This window comes from Tamandua tetradactyla, chromosome 4 (genome assembly GCF_023851605.1).
Source record: "Tamandua tetradactyla isolate mTamTet1 chromosome 4, mTamTet1.pri, whole genome shotgun sequence".
NCBI lineage: Eukaryota > Metazoa > Chordata > Mammalia > Pilosa > Myrmecophagidae > Tamandua > Tamandua tetradactyla.
The window spans coordinates 53,724,495-53,737,015 of NC_135330.1; the positions used below are offsets into that span (position 1 = coordinate 53,724,495).

The 12,521-nt window shown below is 34.0% G+C and overlaps 1 protein-coding gene across 2 annotated transcripts in view; it reads left to right on the forward strand.

The window, feature by feature from the left end:
- CFHR5 (complement factor H related 5) overlaps positions 1 to 8,650 on the forward strand; it is a 50,936-nt gene extending 42,286 nt beyond the window's left edge. For both annotated transcript variants that reach the window (XM_077157302.1, XM_077157303.1), the window contains 3 exons: positions 2,975 to 3,157; positions 4,274 to 4,456; positions 8,373 to 8,650. In XM_077157302.1, the coding sequence (XP_077013417.1) occupies positions 2,975 to 3,157; positions 4,274 to 4,456; positions 8,373 to 8,569 (563 nt within the window). In that variant the 3' untranslated portion in view covers positions 8,570 to 8,650. The remainder of the gene's footprint in view (positions 1 to 2,974; positions 3,158 to 4,273; positions 4,457 to 8,372) is intronic.
- The last annotated feature ends 3,871 nt before the right edge of the window (positions 8,651 to 12,521 follow it).

Genomic DNA, 12,521 nt, shown 5'->3' on the forward strand with positions numbered 1-12,521 from the left:
TTTAAAAATTAATTGCACACCAAAAAATTTTAAAGCTATACTTTAAAATAATTAAAATTATATTTTTAAAAACTAAAATATTTACTGGAACATATATAATATACATGAAGTGTCCAAAAATGTGTCATGTAAATAATTGGAATTTTGAAAAATATTTGAAGTTATAATAAAAACATACGTCCCAAAATGAGAACTCATAATATTCACCGAAAAGATACATTGCAGATCCCCCAAAATTGAAATAAAGTGATCAAACCCCAAAATATCCTGGTTAAGATTGAGCCTCATACATAAAGAGATAAATTTATTGGCATGTAGGTAGAAAATAAAGTGAGAACAAAGTGGTCAAAGACTTATTCATAACAATACTCAATAAACAATATCTCTTAGAAGACAGAATATGTTAAAATACTCTAAGGAAATGAAAATGTGAGTCAAGAGTTTGTTGCCCAAATACAATCTACTTCAAAGTACAAAAACAAAACCCATTCATATGCATGAAATTGTGCTGGGAATAAAGCAACCATAAACTCTTCAAAGAAAAAAATCACTGAGTCCAAATAAAATCCATCCAAATGATGAATGAAAATAAACTTTATTTGTACTTTTCTATGTTTCTTATATTTTTGTTGTGATATGTAATATCATGTTTCTTTTTCTTTTTTTGAATAATTAAATTTATTTTAGAGCAGTTTTAGTTTTACAGAAAAATTGCACAGAAAGTGGAGTTCCCAATTACACCACCCCACCCCACCACACACGCACACACACGCGCGTGTGCGCACACACACACACACACACACAGGGTTTCCCTATTATGAACATCTTGCATTAATGTGTTGCCTTAGTAACAATTGATGAAACAATATTGAAACATTATTAGTAACTAAAGTTGGAGTTTACATTAGGGTTCACTCTGTGTTGTGCACTTCTAAGAATCTGGACAAATGCATGTCATGTATCCATCATTACAGCATCATACAGAATAGTACCACTGCACTAAAAATGCCCTAACTCTACCTGTTCGCCCCTTCTCTCACCTTACCTCTGAAATCTATGGCAGCTACTGATCATTTTCCTCTCTATAATTTTGCCTTTTCCAGGAGGTTACATAGTTGGAACCTTTAGTTTGTACCCTTTTTAGACTGGCTATATGCATTTTAGCAATATGCATTTAACGTTCCTCCATGTCTTTCCATGACTTGATAGCTCATTTATTTTTATAGCTGAATAATATTCCGTTGAATGGATGGATCACAATTTGTTTATCCACTTACTTATTTAGCACATTTTGGATGCTTCCAGTTTTGGTAATTGGTGAATAAAACTTTTATAAATGTCCATGATTAGATTTTTGTGTGGACATAAATTTTTCAGCTTCTTCTCGTAAAGACCTAGAAACACAATTGCTGTATGAAAAGCCTATGTTTAACCTTGTAAGAAATTGTCAAATTATCTCACAAAATGGTTATACCAATTTGCATTTTCACCAGCAATAAATCAGAGTTCCTGTTGCCCCACATCCTTGATGGCATTTGGCATTGCTATTTTGGATTTTAGCCTTTTAAACAGTTCTATGGTGGTATCTCATTGTTATTTTAATTTGCTATTCCCTAATGATGTATGATGTTGAGCATCTTTTCATATACTTATTTGCCATATGTATATCTTCATTATGGAGGTATATGTTCAGCTCTGTTGCTCATTTTTAAAAGTTGGATTGTTTTCATATTATTGAGTGTTAAGAGTATTCTGAAGTTTTGAATACAAGACCTTTGAATATATGTATTTTGCAAATATTTTCTCTGAGTCTGTGGCTTATCTTTTTGTTTTCTTAACAGTGTCCTAAGAGAGTAGATGTTTTAATTTTAATGATATCTAACTTGTAAATTATTTTTTGTGGGTTGTGATTCATTGTTTATATTATGTAAAAAATGTGTATTTTTTATAAAGACATAGCTTTTCTAATTTAAAATATATATACTTTTATTAATTTTTCATATTTTGAAGGTAAAATATATCTTTATTTAGGAAAAAGTCTCCATTGTTCCTACCTCTGCTAGGTTTGAATTGAGCTTTACCACACAAATGTGAAAAAAGAGCCCTCTCATCCATTGACCCTTAAAGTTGAGATAAGGTCAAGATCTACCACAACCACCCCCACTTTTTATCTTCAGAAAAGTCTTAAGTCCACTTACTCAACACTATTCTTTGGTCAGGTCCTTCATGTTGGCAAGATTTACATAAAGTCTTGGGAAGAAAGATGGAATTATTTATCCACCGCTGCCTAGGAAGTCCAGGGGATTTTGTGTCTGGGTATCCACTTCCTGACAGCCTGATACTGCTTCTTTAAATGTAGTTGAATCATGTGTGATCCTCATTCTTCTATCGTTGTTTTAAAAGAAAATGAAATAATGAAAACGAAAAGATACCTATCACTTTCTATGCAACAATTTTGCAGAAAAGTGTCAGTAAATAGCAGCCCCCACTGTGGGAAAAATAGCTGAGGGAGAACACTGCAAGCAGCATAAGCCTGGTTCAGGAGGTGAGTCTATAGCTCAGATAATGATGCTTTGAAAAAATGTTTCCCTCAGAGCAAAGTAAGAAAAAGGAAATAAATCCCTAGTGCAACAGAGGCATTCTAATTCACCAGTCATTGCCATCTTTAGAAGAAAATGCAAATCATGAAAATCTCTTATTGAGAAAAATGTAAAAGATCTATACACAGATTATTCAAGAATGCTGAAATAAATAATGAACAGGGCATAGAAGGGAGCACTTGAGAAATTATAAACTAATGATGATAATACAAAATGCTTGGTAAACTGCAAACTATATTAATATAAAGTACACCTATTATTATAGCATCAAATACATGTTTTTACTGATGTCCCATTACGCTGAAATATTACTCTGTTGAGCTGTTTTTCATTAGCATTTGCCAATCAAATGATTTAATTCCAACATTTTGCAGAAAAAGAAAAACAACCCTGCCCACCTCCACCTCAGATACCTAACGCTCAGAATATGATAACCACTGTGAATTATCAGGATGGAGAAAAAGTAGCTGTTTTCTGTAAAGAAAATTATCTGCTTCGAGAACCAAAAGAAATTGTGTGTAAAAATGGACGATGGCAGTCATTACCACGCTGTATTGGTTGGTAATTTATTTCTAAATTTCTCAAGTTTGTTTCTAAAGAATGTCATTTAAAAAAGGTTAATAATCCACTTTGCTTTAATCTAAAATTAAAATAAAAAACAGGAAAAGGAAGTTAGGGCATATCTATTATATCATATCCTGAAGTATTGAATTGCTCTCTAGGTACATAATTTTGTCACTCCTTTTACACTGTTCTCTGAGAGATGGCTCCAAGAGTGATCATAGAAGAAACAAGTTTTGGATCTCTATGGGATAATGAAGTCAATAGACCTCCAGATTGAGATATGGACTGGGCAATTGAGGGTTCAGGACTAGAATTAAAGTTTAGAAGCTGCTAGTGTATAAAAAATATTAAAATCTAAGGACTGGATGAAATCATGTAGAGAATTCAAATAGCTCGATAGGAGAAGAATTCAGAAGACTTGATTCATGGAGATCGTCAATTATTAGAGATCTGCTCAATGAAAAGTCAGAGTAGTAGGAGAAAAACCAAGGAAGGCTGCTAACTAAGATATGATTTTGAGTTTAAAAAAAGGAAATGCAGAACAGAATGTATCTAATCCCATTCATAAAAATGAAATGTTTAGGTACATTCTATTTGTAAAAGTAACAGTTGCCCTGGAGAATGGGAAGAGAATTATTTAATTTTGCCTTTCTTCATTTAGTAAAAAAAGAATGTAGTTGGGGGCAAAGGAAGACTAGAGGTTTACTCACATGCCTGCATTGCTTTAAATAAAAATTATTCTTACTATTTGTGCACCCCAGTTTCATGTGTATTTTACTTTAGGGTGAAAGAAGGGGCTATCATTTTTTATAATCAGATTATAAGATATAAATTATATAATGATTTATTTGGGCTCTTTGACATATATTGCATATAATATATTGCTGATATATGATGGCTTCATTTATATTATTTCATTTTAAACTACATATTGATTTTCTTGCAACAAAAAAATGCTATTTATTAGAGTTTAAAAGTCATCGTGGGCCCCTACCACACATTACCAATGAAAATATCACCGCATTCTCATTATCAGTGTATTGTATTTATTGTTTTAATTTGCCTGTATGTTGAGTTGCTCCCTTAACAAATCAAATGCCATTTTTTAGATTATACAGAAAATTGTGGACCCCCTCCATCTATTAGCAATGGAGATATTACTTCCTTCCTATTCACGGACTATCCTCCAGGATCCACTGTCGAGTACCATTGCCAGTCCTTCTATGAAATCCAGGGTCCCACCCACGTGACATGCAGAAATGGACAGTGGTCAGAACCACCACGATGCGCAGGTGAGCACTTGGTAGTCTCCTAACGTTTGTAAGAGTTGACATTATGGTAGAATTTTTGTGGACTCATTTTGTAGGATGATCTTGAGCTAAACTTCATTCAGCCAGGAACTTTTCTGCTGAAAAAAAGCATATAAGGAAAAATGTTTGAAAAATCTGCCATAAACCAAGAAGAAAGAAATTTCTTTAAGAGACATAAATAATTTTTAAAGACCTTAATATGCTAAAGAGTAATATGAATATCCATAAACAATATCCAAAATTATTTAACCATGAGGCTTTATTCTCACATTTTAAAATATCTTCACCCTGTAACTATCCACCTGAAGGTTTTTCACTGAGACTCCTGCTTAGAAAGGTGTCACCTACCAGTACATAAGACTCTACTTGTAAACCTGAAAGCTTTTCCTCGTAGAACTCTAAGCTGATTGCTACTGGCATGGTCATTCATGGAACACTTGCTTATTCCCAGGATTTCTAGCAATGAGACAAGCTGGTAGAGTCTGTGAGCCATTCCCAAATATCCGTTATCCCTCCTTTTTATCCTCTCTTCTGTCTACAAAAAAGAATAAAAAAGACATATATCAGTCTACCCAAAGCCATGTGAACCTCATGGCATTAGAAAAATGAGCATAGTCGAAACCTTGTGAAAATTTGGGAGGTTACATTCAAGGTTTAATTGGAACTTACTGAAGTGAGAGCACAAATGGAAAACAACAACATGCCAAAAAAAAAAAAGGTCTCAATGAGATGACAAGATGACAACAGTAGAAAAATATGAACAGTGTCTGGCACCAGCTTATTCCAGTCTAAGTGAGGGGGACACAACGACTTCCTTTGCGCCCCTCTATTTTCTGTTTCCCGAAGAGACGTTGTGTGAATAAGCATCTGTTCGTGCGACAGTTTTCGGTGCTGCAGCCCCTTTGTCCACAGGGCTGGACTAGAAGCTCCTTGACAGATTTGGTACTCTACTCCTCTGCCTGTGCCTCCTTCTGTCACCTTTCATAGTGCCTCATGATCCAATGTTCCTGTGGCAACATTGTGTCCCAAACCATTAGTCTCTTTTCTGTGAGTCTCTTTTCCCACGGTATTATTACAATCATGAGGCAACTGAACTAAGGAAGGAGTGATTCAAAATAGGCAAACATGTCATCTGAATGGTTTTGATGGAATTAAGAAGAGTTCGGTTTCAAAGGTGACTTCTAGGAATTAAGTTGAAGTGACGATTATAGGAAGATGCCATGTCTAAGATATATAGCAAAGTTTTAGATGACCCAAGAATTAGGGAGAAATTATCATGGGCAGAAGCCATAAAATCATTTTTCAGGGAAAAGGTAAGAAAGAAATTATAATATAAAAATATGTGTACCATATTCACAGGCAGAGTTTAAGTGAAGGACATTCAAGCAAGGAGAAGTAATACTATGAGAAAAAAAAACAAGACAAATCCATTTAAATTATCAAGGAACAGTGATCTAACAATTTTCTATGGAATAGACAATTCAAGAAAACAACTATAGAAGAAAAATTTCCCAAAGTTGAAAAATATTTTTCAATTCCCAACTGCTGTTGAACGTTGGGGGTGATGAAGTATTTTTTTTTTTTTTTTTTAAAGAGAGAGGGAGGAAGGGAAGGAAAGACAGAGAAGGAAGGAAGGATGGAAGAAAGGGAAACATCTTTAAACATTTTCTTGTTTTATTATATTTTGTTTGTTTGTTTGTTTTTTACATGGGCTGGGGCCGGGAATCGAACCGGGGTCCTCCAGCACGGCAGGCAAGCACTCTTGCCCGCTGAGCCACCGCGGCCCGCCCAATGATGAAGTATTTTGATAGTAGTTTTAGGAAGTGATGGTTTAAAAGGCTCTGTCAGCTAAGAAAATGTGGTTGTATTAGAATGAAAAAACAAAAAATTGGGGGAAATCGTAGGTCTTTCCAGAGACTAATTAGTGCCTTGAAAGTTAGCAAGAAATTTTGGACTGAATAAAAGAAGAAGGAGTTAAAGACTACTTCAAGATTCCTCAAAAAGTTATGGGGAAAAATGTCCAGATTCTCAACATGTAAGAATTCTGACAAATCAATCCAGTATAAAAATTTGAAAGTACATGAACAGAAAATGAAAAATACATGAGAAACATAAAACATTCTTATCTACGCCACAGTAAAATTTCAGATAAGTGGCAATGCTCAGCGAGGAAATGGTCAAGGCAAAAAAATGATAATGCAAATTGTTGACAAAGATGTGGGAAGTTAGGCATTATCAAACAATCTTGTAGAAATTATAAATTGCTCCAAGTTCTTTGAAATATAACTTGAGACTAATACTCAAAATTTTAAAGACACACATCCATTAACCTAACAATTTTTATTTCTGGAAAATTAATACAAGCACTATTATGAGGTGAAAATATGAATAGACAATGACATGCATAGTTTGTAACAATAAGAAATAAAAACTACCTACATTTCTATCAACAATCTTTTGAGGTGGGAATTATTACCTCCTAGTCTACAGATGAAAAAATTGAGTCACAAAGAGTTTGAGTATTTTGTTCAAGTCATGCAGCCAGTATTTGGTGAAGCTAGGATTCAGACACAGGCAATCTGGTTCCAAATTCCGTGTACTTAAGTGTGATGCTATGTGAGCATTCATTTCAATAGAAGAGTCAGGGAGAAAGAAAGTTAACCTTCCCTTGACAGCTCAGGAATCAGTTCATCTATGAGTGGTCTGGAAAATATTTGGTAATGTATCTTAGGATTCCTCGACATGGATAAATCTAGGTAGGGAAAAAAGTTCCTTATCGTTGCCACTTTCAGGATGCCTCTTCAAGTTAAATGCTGGATTTGTTTCAGCAGCTTCTGAATAATTTCAATGTAAGAGATTAAAATAGAAGAGAACATGCTGCTTAGTAGTCCCAAAGTGTGTTATTTACTCAGGGGAATGTTATTTCTCAGTTTTAAAAAATGCTGAATTGAAGAAATAATTTTGTGTAGGGTTAATGGTGAGTGGCAAAGAGTCAGTGGTCAATGGGGGAAGGAAACACTGCTTTTCTACAGAAATCAAAGTTTCACAAAAGTTAAGTTCCATGGGGCTGGCCACGATGGCTCAGCAGGCAGAGTTCTTGCCTGCCGTGCCGGCGACCCGGATTCACATCCCAGTGCCTGCTTATGCAAAAAATAGAAAAAAAAGTTAAGTTCCACAGATTATTATATTGTGAAAAAAGAGATTTGAATAAGCAATATAAAATGTGGTAGAATGTTTGGTCTCATTAATATATATTTTATTCAATAACATGCTAAGGGGTTCGATCCTGACCCACACACTCAAAGAAAAAATATATATATGTATGCCAAAGTACATATTCAAAGAGATGATTGGTTTTTAGTTCTGCATGACTAATTTATTCTTACCTATTCTTACTGTAATAGTCAGTAAGATAATTAATACATTTGAGGAGTTTGGGCTATGCAGGTTGTAGGAACTATTAATGTGAAAGAGAATCCTGAGTTGGCAAAGAAGGGGAATAACAATGAACCAAATAGAACATTTTAATTTAACCCTGTTTGACATGTGATTTTTAGTCAAGTAAGTTACAGTGATTAAGAGTGCAAGGTGTGAAGTGAGACTGCGAAGATCCAGTCTGGCCAAATTGCTCACTAACCTGTGTGACAGAAGGATGATCACCCAACCAATCGGCGCTTTATTTCCTCAAGGGTAGCCCAGGAAAATATACATGGTGTTAAAGATGATCCCTATAAATTATTAAGAACCCTATCTGGTAAAACTCAATAAATCTTAGCTATTATTATTCTTCCAGCATTTTATTTAATTCAAAAATATTTTTAAAATGCAATTTCATAATTCTATGAAAGAGAAAATATATGATTAATTAATTATTTTATTTTACTATTTCCTCTTTCAGATGCATGTGTAATAACTGAAGAAAGCATGAACAAAAATAACATACAGTTAAAAGGGAAAAATGACAGAAAGCTTTATTTAAAAACAGGAGATATTGTTGAATTTGATTGCAAACAGGCATATAAAGCAAAGACACCGAGACAATCATTTCAAGCAATTTGTCAGGAAGGAGACCTCGAATATCCCAGATGCGAATAAACAAGCATAGTTTCTCTGAATGTATTCTTAGCAAGTAACCACAGATGTGTCTAAATGTATCCATTACATAGTCAAAACTTTCATTATTGTCCTTATTCTTTCATGTGCTGTTTAACTAATTCATTTAGAAATCTACATTTTCAAAGGTTCAGAAATTTATAAGCTGAAAGAACAACATTTCACTTATTAGAAAACTGTCTTACACTTTGGCAAATCAGGATACTGGGTATCTTATTCATAAAATATCCAAAGAAAGGGATTTCTTTGTATTCTTCCTCTATACATAATTCCATATAACCTCTGCTAATTGTCCAAATATTTTAACTTCAAGCCTTTCTGAGCCAACTTTATTTCAGAGGAAATAGAAATATCTCTATCTTCATATTATTATCACTTCATACACATGGAAAAATATGTCACTACTTATGCTTATAGCAATCACTAATAAATATTCATACATCCTCTAATGTGAGCTTAAGCTATCCACAAATTCTAACTACTCCAACAAGGATTAAAAACACCATCTTCTACAAATGAGTCTTTGAAATGTGTACAAATCCTAATCTAGTTGGGAGGTAATATATACATGCAAATTATAACTACAATTATAAGTGAAAATTATTAAGTTATAATTACATATATAGAATTTTCAAGATACACATAAATGATTATAGAAGAATATAAAACAATGACTATAGTGTTTCTGTGTGATTTGGGTTGATAGGCCTAAAAAATATAGAATACTTGAAAATCTTTATATTTTCCTATATTTTACAATATTTCATTTTGAACATAAAATACTCTTATATTCATGAGAGTTATCAAAACAACTCTGATTAAAGAGCGCAGAAATAGAAGATGAAAGTAAAGACACCTTGGGTAATGTTGTTGATTTCATGAAAAACTACCCCATTATTTTTTATATACACAATAGTTTGGGGAATTACTTTACAGGAAGTTTTAGAACACTTTCGAGGTGCCTATATTTAAGGCAGGATTTCTTAGCTAAAATATTTCTCAGCCAGAAGTTTTGAGTTTTTTATTTGTAAACAGCTATGAAAAAGATGACAACTAACCCATATAAAAACTAAAGCTTAAAATCTCCATGCCCTTAAATATGGCAATGGATTCTTAGATATGACACCCTAAGTATGAGCAACAAAAGAAAAATGCTTATCAATTGGCATAATTAAAAACATTTTTGCTTCCAAGGACACCACAAGAAACTAGGAAAACTAACCTACAGAGTGGGGGGAAATATTTGTAAATCATGTATCTGACAATAGACTGGTATCGAAAACATATAAAGAACTCTTATAACTCAGCAATAAAAAGACAAATACAATTAAAAAGGAGGCAAAGAATCTGAATAGACAATTCTTCCAAAGAAGATATACATGTGTCCAAAAAGCACATGAAAAGATGCTCCACATCCTTAGTTATTAGGGGACTGCAAATTGGAACCAGAATGAGATACCACTTCACACCCCTAGGGTGGGGGAGGCTAAAACCAAAAAGTCAGATAGAGAATAAGGATGCGAAGATGTCAGAATCCTCAAACCTTGCTGATAGGTATGTTAGATGGTGCAGCCACTTTGGAAAACACTCTGTCTCAGTTCCTTGAAAGGTTAAACATAGAGTTACCAAATGACCCAGCAATTCCATCCCAAGGTGTTTTATTTTTCTGGTTGCCAAGGCAAATATCATGCAATAATGTGGCTTTTACAATTATAATTTGCTGGCTTCTGGTTTTGAGGCTAGGAGAAGTCCAAAACCAAGACATTATCAGGTCAATGCTCTGATATGGCATTCTGGAGCTGGCTACTGGCAATCCTTGGTCCTTGGATTTTCAATACACAAGGCAGCCTGTCTTGGCTCCTTAGTTCTGTTGAATTACAGTTTATGGTTGCTCCCTGTGGCTTTCTCTCTGTGTGTCTGAATTTCATTCTGCTGATAAAGGACTACTGCAATACATTAAAATTCATGCTCATTCAGTTGGGCCACATCTAACTGAAATAGCCTCACCAAAAGAGCCTACTTAAGATACACAGGAATGGATTAAGATAAAGAACACGTTTTTTTCTGAAGAGTACGTATCTCCAAGCTAGATATATACCCAAGAGAGTTGAAAACATAGACCCATGCAGAAACGTGTTCATGAATGTCCACAGCAGCGTTATTCATCATAGTCAAAGGTGGAAACAACCCAAATGTCCATCAATTGATGGTAAGCAAAAGGTGGTATATCCATACAATGGAATATTATTCAGACATAAAAAGCAATGAAGTACTGATACATGCTACAACATGGATGAAACTTGAAAACAACATGCTAATTAAAAGAAGCCAGTCACAAACACTATATATTTTATTATTACGTTTCTATGACAGAGAAATGTAAAGTAGATCAGTCATTGCTTAGGCTGGGAGTGAGGGAGTTTGGGGAGCTGATAGTTCAAGGGTGAGGTGATTAAAATGTTCTAAATCAATTGGAGTGATCATTTCACAACTCTATGAATATACTAAGAAACATTGAATTTTTCACTTTAAATTGGTGACTTATGTTACATGAATTATATCTTAACAAATACGTTAAAAAAGCATAGCCAACAATTTAAATCATGACAAAGATATATTAAAAAATAGAAAACTATTTTAAAGTTAGAGCTTACTATAAGAATTCAGACATTGATATTGATGAGGTTGAATAAAAAATTGATATCTTGTGCCCAAACTTGCTATCTATTGACCTTCTGACTAGGAAGATGGCAGGTATTATCTCCCATCATTTCTAAGGAGAAATCCTGAAAGTGAAATCCTACTTAAGCCTACTTAATTTTAGAAGAATAAAATAGTCATTAAAATGTTTTATTGTGAGTACAGTATGGAACAATACTTAAAACCTAGATATTCTATATCACTTTCTGGGAATTTATTTCTAACTTTCTTAAGCTGTTTCGTGGCATTTTAACTTTGGTATTCCAAAGTTAAGCGCTGAGCAAAAAAATATGTGGGTTGTTGACAAGGTTTGCGATCCTTAAATGATTACCCCCTCCAAGATATAAAGGAAGTCAGAAAAGACAAAACTAAGCCAAGAAATTCCAGACAGCACAGCACTTCTTTATAATGTCTTCAGGTTTTGTGAATACTACAACCATGTTTCATGGTAGGAGTTCATTCCAATTATCTCAAGTCTAGCAAGAAGGGCATCAAGGAGACAACTTAAAAGACTTGATATTTACTTCACAGATGAATGTCTGATTCCTGACTGGGAAATTAGAAAGAGAGAGAAATAAAGAAGGAGAGATAAATTGGTTTGGAGCCAACTTAAATGGACTTTGCCCAAAAGGTCTGTCCCTTAATATACTCTGATAAGGAAAAGGATGATCAGTGAGACTTTGAAATGCAAATGGCCTGCTGCCAAAGGGTTGTTTTAAGCCATAGGTGCATCACTCTGCCTTTTTATCTTCCACTAATTCCCTTGTCTAGGACCATACTTTACAAGAGGTTTTGAGTGGGAAAAGTTACAAATCCTAACAGAGTAGAAGCCAACCATGCCCTTACTTCTTATTGCACCCTTCCATTTCATAGAAGACCAGTGCAGGAGGAGGGAAAAAGTTTTATTTTGAGCCAAGTTCATATTTTAGATTGTAGTATTGAATTGGACTGCAAATATATTTTGGTTAGAATGCCTAATAGGTGGTGTCATGGACTCCATACTGCATCACATCCAAAAACATAGAATGAATTGCTGGCCAAATATTTTTTGCCACTAAGATTGAGCTTACATTAGGATGATGAAGAGTTGATGAAAACATGATTAAGTCATGCTTTCCCCCTTCTATCTACAAAATAATAATCTATGTGCTGTTATATTTGCATGGAATAAATGTTCAATTTCCCGTTAAATATTTACTGAGTTTTAATGAACAGTAAATATTTACTGAGTTTT